Raw genomic sequence first — 19,378 nt, 5'->3', positions numbered from 1 at the left:
GTGCCACCGGACTCCTTGTTGTTTTTATTTAAGTCAATGTTATGAAATTTGAAATTAAACACTGGAAAAGACATCTATATACAATATTAAATCTTACCGATGAAGAATATTATCTCACACTTCCTCTACTGGTCTTAAAAGCCAGAATCTGAAACCCTTACTTACACTGAAAGTAATCTTTTTTCTATCTTAGGTTATGTCTATACTAGAAACATAAGTCAACCTATATTAGGTCGACTTACAGCCACCGCAGTAAGGAGCAGGAGGGAAGCTGCTCAGGGCTTCTTGCTTCCCCATTTCCCACCATAAGTGGGTGGGGGGAAGCCGCCCAGGGCTTCTCACTTCCCCATTCCCTGTCAGGAGGTGGGGGGAAGTAGACCAAGGCTTATTGCACCTGGGGAGCAGGGTCTTCCCACCACACACACACCAGGAGCGAGGCAGCCATGTCAATTTCAGCTAAGAGTGCGGTCCAGCCAGATCTCTGCTGGGAGAGTGGGGTCCATTCTTGTCCTGGCTCCCAGCCGGGAGCAGGGTCCAGCCCCGCAGCTCTTCAGGGGACTGAGTGGGTGGGGGCTCCCAGGCTTTCTTGTCAATTTCACAGCTCCTGCCATGAAATTGACAAGACATACAACAACATTAACTGCAGTGTCTACACAGCCACTGTTTTGCCCTAACTACACTGACATAAGCCTTACTCCTCTCATGGAGGTGGAGTTATGATGTCAGAGTAGTAGGTCACTTACATCGGTGGGAGGAAGGCTGTAGTGTAGACACTGACATAAGCAGGTTGATTTAAGCTGTCTTACCTCGACCTAACAGTGTAGTGGAGATCAGCCCTTCATGCCTGGCAAAGATAAAAAGCCACCCAACATCTCATGCACAAACCTGGGGTGAAATCCTGCCCCCACTGCAGTAAGTTGGAATTCCCCCATTGACTTCAACGGAGCCAGGAGGTCACTCCAGGATTGTAAATCTGATGATTCTGTCACAATTAGAATTATTTATAACAGATAATGCTCAATGGAGATTAAAGAGTGGCTGGTGCACCATTTCTAATAGAGGGCAAATTAATTCTCAATATTATTTGTTATCAAACTAAGTATACAGACAACTGAATTATGATTTGGCATATTCAGAAAAGACAAGCATATCAAGTTAAATATAAAAATATATACTAACATACTCTCACGCATTCCTTCACTCATTCAATTCCAAGTAAAGTTTACGCAGTAAGAACAAAAAGACAAAAATCTACCAACTAGGCTGAGCCGCCATCCTTTCCAAGTAATCCTTGGCCATGTTTATGGCTTCGATATTCTTGGGGTAGAGCACACAGAACATTGCCAGGGCACCCAGATTGTTGCCATAAATTTCATTCCACCGAGCACTGAACTCCTTGGGATCCCAGGGAGGAAGATACTCCAGGGGACTGGACAGCATGGTCTGAACTGCCTCAGTCAGACGAGCTGCAATGTGCTGATGCGTAGTGGCAGCCTTGATCCGCAAATCCTCCACCTCTCCTTTAGAAAAGTACAGCATGGGGTAGCTGTCGTAGTTGGCATTGACAAAAGGAATCACAGCGCTTGGATTCTCATCGGTGCTGGAGGCCAAAGCAAAGCAAACCACATGTATGAAAAACACACTGGGAGCCCCCCGTGTGTGAGTCCTCATTGTGGCATCAGATCTCCAAGTCTCAATGGCAGCCAAACCATCTTTAAAATATCCTAGGGATGACAAACAAGAGTGAAAGGGGGCCATTAGACACAATTCATTGGACAACAGTTGCCATCACAGCATATTTCACAAGAAATCTGATTCAGTCTGGAATTATAAGAAAACATGTGTGCTGTACAGGTGGCTTTTAAATCATTTTTACATTGATACTTCAGATAAAACCCATTCTGAGCAACCAACTTTAAAATCAGGGAAGCTACATTTTTGGAAAGAAAGGCCCTTTCCCACAAACACACCTTTACTCAGATTCCAGAGTGATGAGGATGGTATAATACACAGATAGATACAATTCAATATAGAGCTTAAACTCTTGACTTCCTAAGAATCAGAATAATTATGACTGTGCCTAATGTAAAACATCACTGACTGTGCTAGCTAAGGTGGGGGAGGGAAAGAGAAGCAGAGATTATGTTAACAGCAGCCAAGACTGAGTGCTGGATTGGCTGATGTTACCAGCTGTGGAGTAAAGATTTTGGAATGCAAGAGGTTTGTGCTGGGGTCATTTTATACTGTGTATAAGGCCTCTGGTTCTGACACGTCTTCGTTTAAAAAAGAAAAAAGCAAGCAAGCAGCAGAGTCCTGGCAAAGCACATGAAATAAATGGCCCGTAGGGTGTGTGGAGTTTTTTTCTTATTATTATTTTAAAGGGCCTTTCATTTTGCATATGGAGATTTATTACCAGACACTAAAGAAGCAAAGCTGAACAAAAGCACATTATCCTAAATAAATGGCTGTCTTAAAATGTGTTTAAATGACAAATCTATATAGATTTAAATATAGGTAGTTACTTTTTGAAAATTACTAGCTCTCTAGCTCCAGGTCTCAGACAAATCAAGGCTAGGATCCCCCGGAGGAAAGTCAGGGAATTCCTGAAATTCTTCGGCGGGGAAAGGTTATAGAAAGCAGACCCAAGAAAGACAGTTTTATGTAAATAATGAAGAGTAGTTTTCAATTATTAAAAAGAGAAGTAGGCTGAGGGAAACCAGCAGCCAAAATCAAAGATAAAATGATTTTTCTAAGGAAAACGTGGTTCATAGATTCAGAAAGAAAAATCTTAAGAAGCTAAAGCACACAGTTACCCCCTGCTTCCCCGCCAACCCCACATCCACAGAGAGGCCAAGATTTTCAAAGCTGAAGTTAGGCTATGTCAAATCCATATTTAGGCACCCAGGCCCTGATTCAAAAAGGTATTTAAGCACAGACAAAGTCAATGGGACTACTTATGTGCTTAACGGTACACATGTGCTTAAGTGCTTTGTTGGACTGGAGCCCTAAAGAAGAGGGAGCTGTTGGTACTGGGCACTTTTGAAAAATCAGATCACGATTCAGGTGTCTAAATATGAACTTAGGAGCCTAACTTCAGGAACCCAGCTTTTAAGTTTTGGCCATGCTGTGCATCTTCTTTCATGTGTGCCACCAGGATAAAAATAATATAAGCATTCTAGTTCAGACACTTGTTTCCAGCACAATAATTATTTTAACACTAAGTAACAGGAGGAAAAACATGAATACAGCACTTGTAAGTGTTTTGTTACATTGTATGAATAAATTCTGTGTCTTTTAGACAAAAGAATTATGATAGAGCAAGTGTGTAGATTGCTGGGGACTATTTCTATTATATCGAATATCTCTCTCACACACACAGGTTTATCCAGCTACGCTTAAGACTAATCCTATCAACCAGCTGTAAATAATGAATTCCTGCAATAGAATATTCTGACAGGAAGGAGTTAAGAACCAACCAAACCAGTACATCATGTTTCAAACATGATGTTGGTTTCCTAATAGTACCGAAGGACTGTTTCCATAATAAAAGCCATAGTTTTCCAAAAGTTCTTTTAATTCTTTAGATCTGGAAAAAAAAAGATTAAACAAAAGATAAACTAGAAAGGATTTCTGAAGAACAAGCAACAATTCCTGATTCTAGAATAGGAGGAAGAATGAAATGTTTTCTTCATAGTCATACATTACAAGAAATCACCCTGCTGCCCACAAAAAAAGCAAGACACAGCCATTCAATAGGCAAATTCTTCATTCCTCTCTCTGGTTCCAGTTCAGGAAAGTACATTACAACAACAATGGGACTTAAGCATTTGCTTACATATAAGGATGTGTGCTTAAGTGCCTTCCTAAATGAGAGCCTCTCTGAACACAAAAAATACAGGAGCATTTCCTAGGATCTCTGCAAGGTAGATCACATCTTCCTAGTACCCCACCATTCCATTAACATCAATCAATACAAGCCATGCATCATTTCCCCCCTTCATAAATTTCTCAGAATGGAACTGAAATATAAATGCCACATGAACCTTTTTTCCCCCTCAGACATTTACAGTAACCATCATACAAGACTGGTTGACCTGAAGATAGGCTGCTGTAGGATAAACCTCATCTTCTTTCATTATACTCAAAAATCAAGATCTTGAAGAAAGTCAGCAGATACTGGTAAAAACAGTACTTTAAAATCATTCCTGTTTATATTTCATGTATCCTGGAGTAAAATGTTAAAAGATCATAAGGATATTCTTAAGCTGCAGAGAAGACAACATACTGTCTCTAAAGTTCAAAAAGACCCAAATCATGTCTCCTTTTTCATTAGTATCTAGGGGCCCCAAATCAGCAGCAGCTATGTAAGGGAGCAGGCAGGTCACAAGGTGTTCATATTCCTTTCTTTAGACTCTATTCTCTATGGAGGCACCATCCACAGCAGTATGGAGAGGGTCAGTGGGGTAAGACCCTGGCAAGCCCATGGGATCACTGTCTCTGTGGATTCACTGTTCATAGAATATTAGGGTTGGAAGAGACCTCAGGAGGTCATCTAGTCTGAAGTGAGGCTGTAGTTCCCCTGGTTCTCTTTCTTCCCTTTTTAAAGATATTTGCCTTTTTCCAATCGTCTGGGACCTCCCCCGATTGCCACGAATTTTCAAAGATAATGGCCAATGGCTCTGCAATTACATCTGCCAACTCCCTCAGCACCCTTGAATGCATTAGATCTGGACCCCTCGATTTGTGCATGTCCAGCAGGGCCGGCTTTAGGAAGTGCGAAGCTCAATTCAAACAGTTTCGACGGGGCCCCGGCAGGGATGACTAAAAAAAAACAAACGTGAAAAAACACGTGGGGCTTGTATTCACCAGGCGGTGCTCTGAGTCTTTGGCGGCACTTCGGCGGTGGGTCTTTCACTCGCTCCAGGTCTTCAGCAGCACTGAAGGACCCGCCGCCAAAGTGCCGAAGACCCGGAGCGAGTGAAGGACCCGCCGCTGAAGTGCCGCTGAAGACCCGAAGCGCCGCCAGGTGAGTAAAAATTAAAAAGGCGCCTTTAGCCAGGGAAGGGATTCTCACTGGGCATGGGGCCCTCTTAGGCGCGGGGCCCGATTCGGGGGAATTGGTGGAATAGGCCTAAAGCCAGCCCTGATGTCCAGCTTTTCAAAATAGTCCTTAAGCTGTTTCACCACTGAGGGCTGCTCACCTCCTCCCCATACTGTGTTGCCCAGTGCAGCAGTCTGGGAGCTGACCTTGTCTGTGAAGACTGAGGCAAAAAAAGCATTGAGTACTTCAGCTTTTTCCACATCATCTGTCACCAGGTTGCCTCCCCAACTAGGGTTTCCACCCACCCCACCCCTGTTCAAAATGTTCTGCATACAACAGGGAGAGTCCCTTGGACTCTACAACCTAGGTAGGGGTCTGGACTATTCCTCACCAATCACCACAGAGGATCCCTGCCCAAAACCCACTTATTTGGGTTTTGTGAAGATAGGGAAGAGGTTGGTGTAAGTGAATAAACAGTCAAAAGGCAAGACAAAAACTCTGGATCTTAGCAGGGTTCATTGGAATCCTTGGAAGCAGCAGCATTGATAACGCTAGTAATAATGGAAACAATCACACAGCTTTAAGGATCATGGAACATGAAAAGCTGCAATAATAAAATCAGATAAAACTATAAATAATGATGATAAAAAATAATGGTAAGAAATTACAGGTTATGCAGCCCTATACACACTGGGACCACCATGACAGACTGTGTCTACCCCCCAGGAAGGTCAGATAGCAGTACAACCACTGCCCTCTCTTGGAGGTTCTGCCAGGGGGAATCAGTTTTCATTTAAGGCTCCAACAGAGGCTCTCCAGGAGCTGTTCTACCTATTTGATAAGATTAGCACACTGGATGTGGCTCACCATTTAAGACATGCACACTGTCAATTTCTTATCTTCAGTTCGGGGTTGAGATTCCCCAAGCAGGAACACAAAGCTAGGCCAAAATTGGGGCCCGCTCCTCTTCTCCTTTCACTTTGGAAGGAGCTGTGTAGCTGCAGTTTTCCATATAACCCCACATTATCTGAGTTATGTTCCCATATCATGAAATATGAATTCTCCTCATCCAGATACAATATAGGCACTCATCTGAGAAGAAGCTATGATAATGAAAGGTGGTTCTGTGAACAATGAACAGGACAGGGACTCAGGAGATCTGAGTTTTATTCCTGTGTCTGCCACAGACCTTCTTTCATCATCAGACGAATCATTTTGTCTATGATTCAGCAAAGCACTTAAGCCCATGATGAACCAAATCTATCCTTGTTCAGCAAAGAACTAAAATGCATGGTTAAGTCTCAGTGAAATCAATGCGACTTAAGTACATGGTCAATTCATGCTTTGCTGATAGGGTGGCCAGGTGGCCCATTTTCAACTGGATCTACTGACCGGACACCCAAAGTCTGGTTACTGTGGGCAGGGGAGGCACTGATTCATCACCCACACCAGCCCCTACTCAGCTCGGGCCACCTCCTACCGGCATTGGGTGGCTGCAGCTCCCAGCCCCGGCTCTGCAGGTGAGTCCCTCCCGACCCACGCAGGGAGGGGGAGGGGAAAAGCAGTGAGAGACAGAGGGAGGGGGAAAAGAGGAGCAAATGGTGGGTTGGGCCTCAGGGGGAAGGGGCAGGGCAGGAGCGGGGCCTCGGGGAAAGAGGCAGGGTGGAGTGAGGCCTGGCGGAAGGGGCGGGGAAGGGGAGGTTCCGGCACTCCTCCTGGATTGTCCAGTTTTTAAATATTACAAAGTTGGCAACCCTATTTTCTGAACAGGGATGGATTCAATCACTTGCCTAAATGCTTTGCTCAATTGGGGCTTCTGGGCTTAGGAACACAATTAAAATGCACTCTGGGTCCATCCTAGCTGAAAGAGTCAACACATTTTAGAATAAGCAGCAAAGAGTCCTGTTGCACCTTACAGATTAACAGATGTATTGGAGCATGAGCTTTCGTGGGTGAATAGCCACTTTGTCGGATGCATGGGATGCGTGGGTATTCACCCACGAAAGCTCATGCTCTAATACGTCTGTTAGTCTATAAGGTGCCACAGGACTCTTTGCTGCTTTTACAGATCCAGACTAACACGGCTACCCCTCTGATACTTGACATTTTAGAATGTTCTCCATCAGTCTAATGGGGATAATTTTCTCCCACCTTACATGGTTGTTTAAAGGGTAAATTCATTTATTTTTATATCTATCTATCTTCAGATGTAAGGTGCTATGTAAGGGCAAAGGATAAAATTTGGCCCCAAATAGTAACAATTACACTAATAAATGCACATATGTTTTAGATTCACTACAAATGGATTAATTTATATAGTAAAATTTAATTACTGTAGTAGAATTCATTTATTTTGAAAATTAACTTCTGCAAGCTGAATAACCCTTAACAGGACAGTCAACTGATTTATATTGTTTGTGTATTGTTCTCTAATGTGCTTTTTTTCCTAAGATAATGAACATTACAAAAATAAATCAAATTATTTTGCAAATGAATAAAAAACCTGATTACTTGCACAGCTGTTATTTCAACAGGCAATTCCAAATTTGTTCAGATAATTGGCAGCTCATACAATCAGATATCAGTGGTAAGAGAATCAATACACAGACATGCTGCCAGTTTGTTAGACAGAAAGGTTAGGATACAGGGCAGTCAGATAATTGGGATCCTATCATACACTATTATTTAAATTAAGAGATTTCCCTTAATCTTGTCTCAAAATGTGAAACCACACAGCCGCCATACACAACTTGGAAGCTAAGCTTTAGGAAGGCATTCAACGTTTTGGGGAAAGAATTTTCTTTGCGTAATTAGTAGGAAATTACTCGCGGATACAGTCAAGTATAAAAAGAGGGCAAATGCCTAACTGGGCAAGAAAAAGATTAATATACCAATTTCTCAATAGTTTGAAAGGGCAGTTTCCTGTGAATCACAATCAGTGGACAGATGTTCAACTATAGCCAAAATGTGTCATAACATTGATGGCCCTTATGGAGCTGAGTATCAGAGGGGTAGCCGTGTTAGTCTGGTTCTGTAGAAGCAGCAAAGAATCCTGTGGCACCTTATAGACTAACAGACTTTTGCAGCATGAGCTTTCGTGGGTGAATACCCACTTCTTCAGATGCATCCGAAGAAGTGGGTATTCACCCACGAAAGCTCATGCTGCAAAACGTCTGTTAGTCTATAAGGTGCCACAGGATTCTTTGCTGCTTATGGAGCTGAATATTGCTATGTGCAAATTGTGAGTCCTCCAAATAAAGTTAGTTTGATACAGCATTTAAGGTAAAACAAGAGGTAGGCTTTATTCTAGTTAGAAAGGCATGCAAAGAAAATTCCAGCATTGAGCGCCACAAGATGGAGAGGGGGAGGAGGGAAAGGGAGGGGTGGAGACCTACAAGGTTCCCTGCCTTTACAATTTCACCTCATTTATGGTAAAACCCTTTAAATAATCTGATCTTCTAGATCCCTCATGGTGTCTTTACAAAACAGAAATTATTTGGAGTGTCCTGGAACTTATTCTGGGGACTGATTATACAGTCATTGTGCTCAAAAAACGTTACTAAACTTTAGTGGAAGTTTGGCTGGCATGACAACTGCAGAATACGGCTCTACAAGTCCAAAAGCAGAAGTGACCTAAGACCTTGCTAGCACCCTCAACTCCAGTGAGGCTCATCTCTTATATGAACAGAGGTACATGATGGAGACTAAGCACTCAGAAGAGTGATACAATTGAAACAGTACCGTAGTTTTAAATGAAACTCTCTTCCATCATAATTAAAAATGTCAAGTTCTGCAAGAGAACTTGTCTTCAAAGTGGCTCTTGAGTTTCAGGGATATTGTTTTTGTCATTCTGTTCTTTAATTGTAATAAAAACATAATTTCTTGATACTCAAGTTAATATATTGCATTAGTCCATCCCCAATCCTGTCTTGAATTACACAGTGATGACACTTCCCGTGTAATAACTTAAACTGCATGATATCAGTCCATTAAAGCAACAATGTCAAAATACAAATCTTGAAAACACACACTCACAGCCAATCAGATAAAAGAGTTGTGCAAATCTGAGTGGAAAATTATCTAATACCAATAACAGCTGCTTTCTTATGTTGGTCTGAACTGCAGAGTGTATCTTATTCCCCTAAACAGGCATACATAGACATCCTTTTGCACAAGTGCTGATAACTGCCAATAATATAGTTACTTCTCTCAAGTGGTGGTAGGCTAGGTCACAGATAGAGTAAAGGAGATTTCCTGTAGGAAATTTCCTTTTTGGCACTTGGCCCACAGTCTTCAAAAAATTAAGCAATTTTTTCTGTATAATACATGTTGCAATTTAGTCTCATTGATGGTAATGGAAATAACTGGTAAATCCTCCATATATTGACTGGAGATTTGTTTAGCCTGAATAGCAAGCCCCCTCACTACTTTCCCATTAAAAAAGTGATTTAATACTGGTTTAAATATTTCAGCAAAACAGATTTAAACATGGAAGAGCAACCAACCAATTTGGTCTGAGATCAACAGAGTTTAAGAGCTAAATACTGTAATACAGGTAAAGGGAACTCCTGGATATGAGTGTGCAGTTCCCACGTGTGTGCATGTACCCCATGGCAAATTAAGCAGGACACAGAGAGGGCCCAGGAAAAGTACCACCTGATTCTATACAAATTATAACCTAACTATCCAGACTTCCCATACTTACACAGTTCAAACAGCACTAGAATCAAGGTATTTTCTGTTCCTTTCAGAACTTTAAGATGGGACAATGAGGGAAGAAATTCAGATGTTCCAGTACAGTCAGCAGAAGTCCTCTGTTTCATTCCCTCCCCTCACCCATTTAAACCATGCAAAACCAGTGACCAAACTTCAGTCCAGTGCCAAATAGGAGGATAAAATACTGAGAAGAGTTCAAAAGCACAACTTCCTAACTCACAATGTATCTTACATGGCCTACTATGGGCCATTACTTCACTTATTTTACTGTAGAGCAGGGGTCAGCAACCTTTCAGAAGTGCTGTGCCAAGTCTTCATTTATTCACTCTGATTTAAGGTTTCGTGTGCCAGTAATACATTTTAACGTTTTTAGAAGGTCTCTATCTATGTCTATAATATATAACTAAACTATTGTTGTATGTAAAGTAAATGAGGTTTTTAAAATGTTTAAGAAGCTTCATTTAAAATTAAATTAAAATGCAGAGGCCACCGGACCTAAGTGCCAGTGAAAATCAGCTCGCGTGCTGCCTTCGGCACGTGTGCCATAGGTTGCCTATCCCTGCTGTAGAGTCCACTGGGTAGAAAAAATGTTAAACAGCAAATGTTATTTATTTATTTATTGTTCTGTAAGCAAATACATTCTAGCTTGAGAAAATAATTTGTATTGAAACACTGTACACACAATATGCAAACCCACAGTATTAAAGCTCGGAAGTCAAATACAGGCACAGCATGTTTCCTGGGCACTAACATTCCAAAATTAGCAATCTATCATCATTATCATCCTAGAGTTTTCGGATATGGACAAGCATTCTGAACTTTGCTTTTAATTCATCTCCATAAATCTCAACTACAGCTAATATGTTTGCAAAGGCATCTTACTAAGAAAAAAGTTGTTTTTTCACTATTTATATCCCACTAAGAGGTATACAGAGAAATAAAAGACAACCAGAGACAATATTTTTCAATACTAAGGAAATAATATTTGATATATGCAATACTGAACAATTTCACTGGCTAATTAAAATTAACTTTATACATAGCTTTAAGTTATGCACTGAGCTCTCCATGTATTTAGAGTAGTATGCAGCCCTGCAAGAAATAGCACTCCGTAAAAACCTACGTTCCCTGTAAACTGCACGGCCACACAGCAGGCTATTAAGCGCCACGCAGGTGCTTAGTGAACCTGCCCGGCTGGGACTTGCCGGGGGAGGAGCGCCCCTCCCCTGGCCCCAACCCAGCCCCAGACTTGCCACGACCCAAAACCCCTCATCCCCGGCCCCACCCCAGAGCCCGCACCCCCAAACGGAGCCCTCACACCCCTGCACCCTAACCCTCTGCCCTAGCCTTGTGCCTTCTCCCACACTCCGAATCCCTCGGCCCTACCCCCATCACATGAATTTTGTTCTGTGCACCAATATGGGGGTGATGTGTCATTCCGCACACGTGTGGGAAAAATGAGAGGGAACACTGGTAAGAACTAAGGGTTGCAAAAAGTTTGCAACATGCTACTGGTAAAATAGCTACCGCAATGTACTTAATCCATTTATTTTAGGCATTTTTAATCTGCCCATTTTCTCTGTATGTAGACTTCTTGCAATTATTTTTTCACGTCTTATAATTTGTCATTTTACAACCATTTATACAGAGCAATAAAAGCAAAGTGCATTATATTAAAAAAAATTAACTGTAAAGTTTTGTCAATTTCAAAACAAGATTTAAATTGTTGGTACACCAACAACTGATTTTTTTTCTAATATAATATTTACTTAGTATTGAAATGCTCCTTCAGTAATCTCCTACTTGTGCTAACATTATTATCCTTAACTCCATTTAGGCCCTTTTATCCCACCTCCATGGAGTGAATAAGTCATTTTGGGATACTCCTAAAGGCACTCATTCCCAACTAGTGCAGACTCGTTTAAATATTTGCATTCGTTGAATGAAACATCAATCAGTGTCACCATCAAAAATGTAAAACTACACAAACACAGAGAAAGATGTCCTGAATCACACAGCCTTAGTACTTTTTACTTCAGACTCAACTGAAGTCACTTATTAAGGGATAGGTATGTAGTTCAGGATATAAAATATAGTTATTTTTATTTGTAAAATCTTTCCAGAGAAATTAAGATTAATAGAAGAAAACTCTAGAACATGTTTAGTCTTTCAGTTAGGATGGACCCAAAGTATGTTTTAATTGTGTTCTCAAGCCCTGATAACATTCAAGGCTATAATCCTGGAAACACATTCACACGTTATTTATTAACTATAAACCACAGTTATGGTTTAGGACCGTTATGGTAGGCACTGCACAAACACATACCGTATTTTCCGGTGTATAAGACGGGTTTTTGGGCTAAAAAACAACACCCAAAAATCGGGGGTCGTCTTATACGCCGGGTATAAACTCCCGACCGCGGCTGGGATTTAAAAGGCTCTGCGCTGTCCGCCGCAGCGGGCAGCGCAGAGCCCTCTGACTTCCCGCCGCGGCTAGGATTTAAAAGGCTCTGGGCTCCCCGCCGCAGCAGGCAGCGCAGAGCCTTTTACACCCCAGCCGCGGCTAGGATTTAAAAGGCTCTGCGCTGCCCGCTGCGGCGGGGAGCCCAGAGCCTTTTAAATCCTAGCCGCGGCTGGGATTTAAAAGGCTCTGGGCTCTCCACCGCGGCGGGCAGCGCAGAGCCCTCTGACTCCCCGCCGCGGCTAGGATTTAAAAGGCTCTGGGCTCCCCGCCGCAGTGGACAGCCCAGAGCCCTCTGACTTCCCCCCGCAGAAGGGGGGGGTCGTCTTATACGGCAAGTATATGGCAAAACTAATTTTTTAATGAAAAAATTAGGGGGTCGTCTTATACGCCCCGTCGCCTTATACGCCGGAATATACGGTAACAAAAATATAGTCCTAGCATCAAAGAGCCTACAGTCTAAAGCAGTGGTTCTCAAACTTATTTGATTGGGCTCCCCTTCTTTGTGTCTGTAGTCATTTATACTCCCCCTCCCCATCCGCAAGTACATATACCACCACTCAGCTCTGAAGGCAGAATGGAGAGCAGCAGATTCCGGCCAGAAGCCCAGCTCTGAAGGCGCTGCACCAGCAGCAGCACAGAAGTAAGGATGGCAATGTGAAAAGTTGTATTTGTCAATATCATTGTTCACAGCAGACGCAGAAGTAAGTGTGCAGCAGCGCACAAGTAAGGGTGGCAATGTGAAAAATGATATTCATCAATATCACTGTTCACAGCTGATTTATTGCCCCATTGCCACCCTTACTTCTGCATTGCTGCTGCCACCCCAGGGCTGACAGCCGGAGCCCTACCTCCTCCAGGTGAGGATTGGAGGTGAGGGGGAAAGAGAGCTTAAGCCTGGGATGCCTCCGGGAGAGGGAATGGTGGGGGGAGAGGGAATTTGAGCCACCTGCCAATGAGGCACTGGGCGAGCGGAAGGAGAGCCTGAGTGGTGGAGCTCAGGTTATCCCCTTTATCCCCACCTTCCGGTGTGCACTGCCCTTCTGCCCGAGCGCCAACTATCCTGGGCTGACAGCCACAGCTTTTCAAAAAAAACCCAAAAATAAAATAAAGCACATAGCTTGTGCCTCCCTTAGCACATTCCCATGCTTCCCTTGGCAGGCTCGTCCCATAGTTTGAGAACTGTTGGTCTAAATGAGGGATCGGCGACCTTTGGCACGCGGCCCATCAGGGAAATCTGCTGACGGGCCAGGATGGTTTGTTTACCTGCAATGTCCGCAGGTTCGGCTGATCGCAGCTCCCACTGGCTATGGTTTGCCGTTCCAGGCCAATGGGGGCTGCAGGAAGCAGTGGCCAGCACATCCCTTGGCCTGCGCCACTTCCCGAATGCGGATATCCGCAGATTTTCAGGGCTCTAACGATGATCCCTCCTGGCCTTAAAGTCTATGAGTTTATGAGATTTTAGTGGAGCTACGATTTCACCCTGGATTATATTCCTAGCTCTGCTATTGACTAGTGCTCATAAAAACATCTGAAACAAAACTTAAATGCCTCATATTAGTCTGGGTTGCTTTTTAAGGAGTAGTTATAAGGAAATAACTCAGATTCAGCCTGGTTACAAAATGCAGTTAAGTTCCAGAATACAGATTGGTACCAAGTTTGTAACACAACTCTGCTGTAACCTGGTTCTTGATATGGCTCTGCATATAATGTAGACTGGGCAATTTTTTTTAAACAGGCTGGGACAAAGTTGTTGCTGGAATGTTACTTAAAGGAATAAGAAAAGGTCTCCAACATAGGTCAGTCTTTTCTCAGTCAACTTTTTTGTATTATCTAGGTTAAACCAATCAACCAAAATGGTTTTAGATCCTTTAAAAATAGTTTTATTGCTAGTTAAAGGCGCCAGATTGACAGCAGCGGGAACGAAAATCTTTCTACTCAGTGCATGGCTATATCATGGATACGCACTGTGCAAGTTTCTATATGCAATCCTCGAAATGTGTCTCAATCTTGACCTAGAGGGATCACTTCTGTATGGGGAGGATAGTTCTGTTTATAATCCCATTTAATACTTGTTCTCTCTGCTGAGACTACTAATTAGGCCTTGTCTACACTAGAATGGATTTGCATGTATAGCTAAGTAGGCATACCTAATCCGGCTAGTGGAGATGCAGTTTATACCAGCAAAAGAGTGCTTTCACCAATATAGCTTATACCAATTTCCTGAACAATACAAGATATACTAGTAAAAGGGCTTTTTGGACAGAATAACTGCATCTATGTTTGATTTTTGGTAGCACAGGTATGTCGGTTAGGCTGTGATCTCTCTCTCTCCCCCCCCCCCCCCATTCCTAGCTGGCGTAGCAATGCAGGCAAAACTTTTAAGTGTAGACCAGGCCTTAGTAATAAATAAGAACATTTGTCCGCTAGGAATTGAAACTATCATACTCAAGTCACTCAACAGCCATTCCACAGTGGGAATGACCTAAACTGGATGTATAGCTTGCGTTCTGATGAAAGGCTTTCTATCCCATTATCATTCTCTTGAGCAAGTGAGATGGAATGCACAGAAGACTTCAATAGGTTTAGAGATCTGGATAAAATGTTATTAATCCTAAAGTCCTGGTACTTTATATCTAAAACTCTAAGTGTCTATTGTTTTCATTATTGTTATTTTTATTCCTATACCATCCAAATTGTGCTAGGTGCACCCAACCAATGTGGTTTACCTACAAGTAATTAATACATATCTATTTCCTGTTCCAGTATTGGAGAGTTTTATTTACTACTATTCCAATGATAGTTAGATCAGTCTGTGGGGTGTGAAGTGCCTTGAAAGTTCAGCTAAAGCTTTACGCTCTGGTTCTTTGATTCATAAACTCTTCTCTCTTTTAACTGATCTTGCGTTAAATCATAATGCTCAATTTGTAGAGTCATTCTTTTGGTGACAATACAAAGTGATATCAAACATTGTGATCCTACCAAAAACAAAAACAAACAAGCAAGCAAACAAACAAAAAAAATCATCAAGCTATACAGCCAGATAAATGTGAGATAAGAGCTTCCGTACTTAGCAAGAATAATAGAAAAGACTGCTAGGAATTAAAATTGTTTTTGTTTTATTTAGTTCTAACAACTTTGGACCAATAAAATGTATTCCTTTAACACCCCTTTGTTTTGCTGTTTAGGGCAATTTAGAGATAGAGTGTCAGCTTTAGCTTGAGATTTCCTTACTTTTGCTGTTTTGTGCTACTTAGCTCACAAAAAGTGCTTGTAAGCAATGATCACTTGTAAGTGGATTCAAAGTTGAAATGAGATTTTGCACATCAATAGCACTGTCCATCCAAAGATCTACAAGCAATTATCAAACATTATATTGACTAAAACTCACAACAACCCTGTGAGGTGGGAAAAGTACAGACATCCCTGTTTATGGTGGAGAAAACAGAGGCCTGGAGAGGTGAAGTGACTTGCCCCAGGTCACCCGACAAGACTATTTTAGAAGCAGAATCTAAATATTGACTCCACATCTTGAACTTTAACTACTAGATTATGTTCCTTTAAAATATTTTGTTGTGCTGCAATATATATTGGCAACATAGTATGATAAAGACAGCCAAGGAGCCACCTCTTGCCGGGAATTTCTTTGCTTTTGCTGGATTGTGTCAAAAAACTTTAATGTTACTGAAATAGACACTGGCCTTTCTGTGGCAACCAAAAATCATGCTGTTATTGTGTACGTTTGAAGAACAGTTTAGCAAACAGCTTCTACCTCAGCTTCACTATGCAGAGAAATAATTATATTGAGTCTTTATGAACTCACATTGTTTTGACATGGAAGAATCTGTAGTGCTAGAAAAGTAAGGATTATAATCACTTTGCTGCAACATCATTTTGGAGCACTAGATATTGATGCCTGTGTTCCAGGGTAGTATCAATTTAGTACAGTATACGATCTCTATTCGTTTAAGGAAATATATCCCACCATCATCATGGGAATGGGGGGATGAAATTGATGATCTAGTAACAATGGTCCTATAGCACTTAAACATTTTTGATAACAAGCAAAAATGGCAAGCCGGTCAACCTCAGGCAAATCATGTTCTTGCTCTGTGCCTCAGTTTCCCTAGCTTCAAAACAAAGATTCCCCCCCCCCCCATCACACAAGTGTTTTATGAGGCTTAACTCATTAGTGTCTGTAAAGAGCTTGGAGGCTCTTGGTGCTACAGAAGAGCACAACGCTCCGAAGTTTAAAGCTTTTGTACTACTTTTAGTCATTTTGTTCCCACCTAACCACCCAACATTTCTCTAATACAGCCCAATTCTATAAGGTGCTGAATGTCTCAAGTGGTAATGAGCAGCCATTGACTAGACCAGTGGTTTTCAACTCTGAGGGTCCGCAGAGTAGGTCTAAGATTTCCAAAGGGCCCCACACCTCCAGTCGAAAATTTTTAGGGAGCCACAAATGAAAAAAAGGTTGAAAACCACTGGAGTAGACCACTGAGAGGACGCTGACCCTCAGGATCACTTCCCAGGTGCTTTGTTGCAAACTGATTTAGACAGGTAAGGAAAAACGACATTTCTACTCAAATTCTACAGGCTTGATTCCCAAAGGTGATGAGCCACATCGGAGTCGGTGGGCACTTTGGTGGCCGCAGCACCTCTGCAAATAAAAAACAAACCAACTCATCCCTCTCTCTGGATGTGTCAATCCCCCTTACATTTCCTGGTAGAGGGAGATCACTGACTGGAAGCACTTTGTCAAAAAGAAAATATGCCACAGGACTCCTGGCTGCACAGAACTATTCGGAAACGCAATTGCTGCCGACGCTGGCGGGGGAGGGGGCTCAGCTCCAGGCTCGACGAGAACCAGGATTCGGTGAGGCTCAGCCGCACACGTGTCCCGGCAATGCGGTACATCACACGTCCCCACGGAGCACGGCTCCCGCACTTTGGTGAACTCGTCCCGATCCCCACAAGAGACCCCTCGCCCGGACTCACTGCCCGACGCCCCGGAGCAGCAGCGGCTGCCGTGGGGTTAGCGCGGCTCGAGAGCCCCTGCACTTCTCCCGGGACAATGGAGCCGATCTTCCCCAGCCCCAGCCCCCGCCCCGACGGCCCCCCTCCAGCCTGCCCCCGCGGCCCCCAGCAGCTGCGAGGAGCACGGGGGGCAGGGGCCGGGAGACAAGCGGAGCCCCCCGCCCGCGGCGGAGCCGGACGCTCGGCTCCCAGAAAGTTTCCACTTCCAAGCCCAGGGGCGCGTTCCCGCCCCCCCCGCACCCCTTACCTCGCCCCCGAGTCTCCTCCTCAGCCCGCAGCGCCCGGCAGCCGCAGGGGGAGCCGCTCCGGACGCGCCCAGCTCATCGAGTCGGCCGGGCCAGCCCCGCGCGGGGCGGACGAGGCGCCTGGGGCCGGGCGCGGAGCGGGGATGTGCAGGCGCCGCCGGGACACCCGAGCGCCGCCAGAGCAGAGGGAGGAAACCGCAACGTCACCGAGTGCGGCTGGGGGAGGGGAAACGCCTGGGGAGCCCCCTGCGCCCACCCCTCCCCCCGCCTGGGCCCGGACATCCTCTCTCCCGGCTGGAGAGCAGAGCAGGACCCCACCCCTGCTGCGCCACGCAGGGCGCGTCCTCCCCCCGAGGTGCAGCACAAACAAGGCACATGCCGCACTCAGGGCCAGCAGGGGCTACAACTCCAGCTCCTTTGGGTCTACCCAGATCCTGCTGCTGCTGCTTGTACCCGATCCCCACACAGAGACCAAGTCTAGCTGCTCCTACTGCCCCACCACCACCCCAGGAATCCCCCTAGGCTAAGCCTGGCAAAATCCCATATGCAGCTCCTGAGTCTTTCTTGATTCAACCAGGTTTTGGGCCTAGGCTTCCAAGGTCTAACTTCTAGCACAAGTCTACACTCCTACCTCACCTAAAAATTCTGGACCCTATTGCATTCTGGTACATGAATGCCACAAAATCCCAGAAACAATGAGGAGTCCTTGTGGCACCTTAGAGACTAACAAATTTATTTGGGCATAAGCTTTCATGGGCTAGAACCCACTTCATCGGATGCATGGAGTGGAAAATACAGGAGCAGGTATAAATACATGAAAAGATGTGAGTTGCCTTACCAAGTGTGAGGTCAGTCTAAGGAGACAACTCAATTGACAGCAGGCTACCAAGGAAGGAAAAATAACTTTTGAAGTGGTAACGAGAGTGGCCCATTTCAGACAGTTGACAAGAAGGTGTGAGTAATAGTAGAGGGAAATTAGTATTGGGGAAATTAGGGTTAGGTTTTGTAATGACCCAACACTTTATTCAGGCCTAATTTGATGGTGTCCAGTTTGCAAATTAATTCCAGTTCTGCAGTTTCATGCTGGAGTCTGTTTTTGAAGGTTTTTTTGCTGAAGAATTGCCACTTTTAGGTCTGTTATTGAGTGACCAGGGAGACTGAAGTGCTCTCCTACTGGTTTTTGAATGTTATGATTCCTGATGTCAGATTTGTGTCCATTTATTCTTTTGCTTAGAGACTGTCCGGTTTGGCCAATATACATGGCAGAGGGGCATTGCTGGCACATTATGGCATATATCACATTAGTAGACGTGCACGTGAATGAGCCCCTGATGGTGTGGCTGATGTAGTTAGATCCTATGATGGTGTCCCTTGAATAGATATGTGGACAGAGTTGGCATTGGGGTTTGGTGCAGGGTTTGGTTCCTGGGTTAGTGTTTTTGTTGTGCGGTGTGTGGTTGCTTGTGAGTATTTGCTTCAGGTTGGGGGGGCTGTCTGTAAGCGAGGACTGGCCTGTCCCCCTGAAACAAAATCCCAAATCCAACACATGGCACCCCCAAATTATATGGCACCTCCCAAATTATATGGCACCAGCAGAAAACAAGCGTGGCCGCCACTCCTACTTACAACATAACATTCCAGACCTTGATGGGTCCTGGAGCAGGAGCACAACAAAAACCTAGATTCAGCTCCTGGATCACAGCAATTTGGATTATTGCAGCCAAAATGTGAGATGTCAACACTACATTGCTCATATTGAATTTCTGATCACTTCAATTTGATCAATGACACCTAACAACATAGATGTTAAACTGCAAAGTTCAATCCATTCATAGTCAATATCCATCTCTGGCAGTCACCATACTGTATGGATGA

General features: G+C 43.8%; 1 protein-coding gene across 3 annotated transcripts in view; it reads right to left on the bottom strand.

Moving 5' to 3' along the window:
• The window catches only part of LOC123366466 (dermatan-sulfate epimerase), a 275,329-nt gene that overhangs the window by 32,537 nt on the left and 223,414 nt on the right, over nt 1-19,378 (bottom strand). The window contains exons 1-2 of one of the 3 annotated variants that reach the window (XM_045009969.1): nt 17,506-17,638; nt 1,256-1,724 (exon numbers count right to left, since the gene is read on the bottom strand). In XM_045009969.1, the coding sequence (XP_044865904.1) occupies nt 1,256-1,671 (416 nt within the window). In that variant the 5' untranslated portion in view covers nt 1,672-1,724; nt 17,506-17,638. Of the gene's footprint in view, nt 1-1,255; nt 1,725-17,505; nt 17,639-19,378 lie in introns of those variants that run through there. The other 2 variants (XM_045009972.1, XM_045009970.1) reach the window with 2 other exon arrangements.

The sequence above is a fragment of the Mauremys mutica genome, chromosome 3, assembly GCF_020497125.1.
Source record: "Mauremys mutica isolate MM-2020 ecotype Southern chromosome 3, ASM2049712v1, whole genome shotgun sequence".
NCBI classification, from domain to species: Eukaryota; Metazoa; Chordata; order Testudines; family Geoemydidae; genus Mauremys; species Mauremys mutica.
The sequence above is the reverse complement of the archived record's forward strand: the minus strand, read 5'-3'. Positions and strand labels throughout refer to the sequence as shown.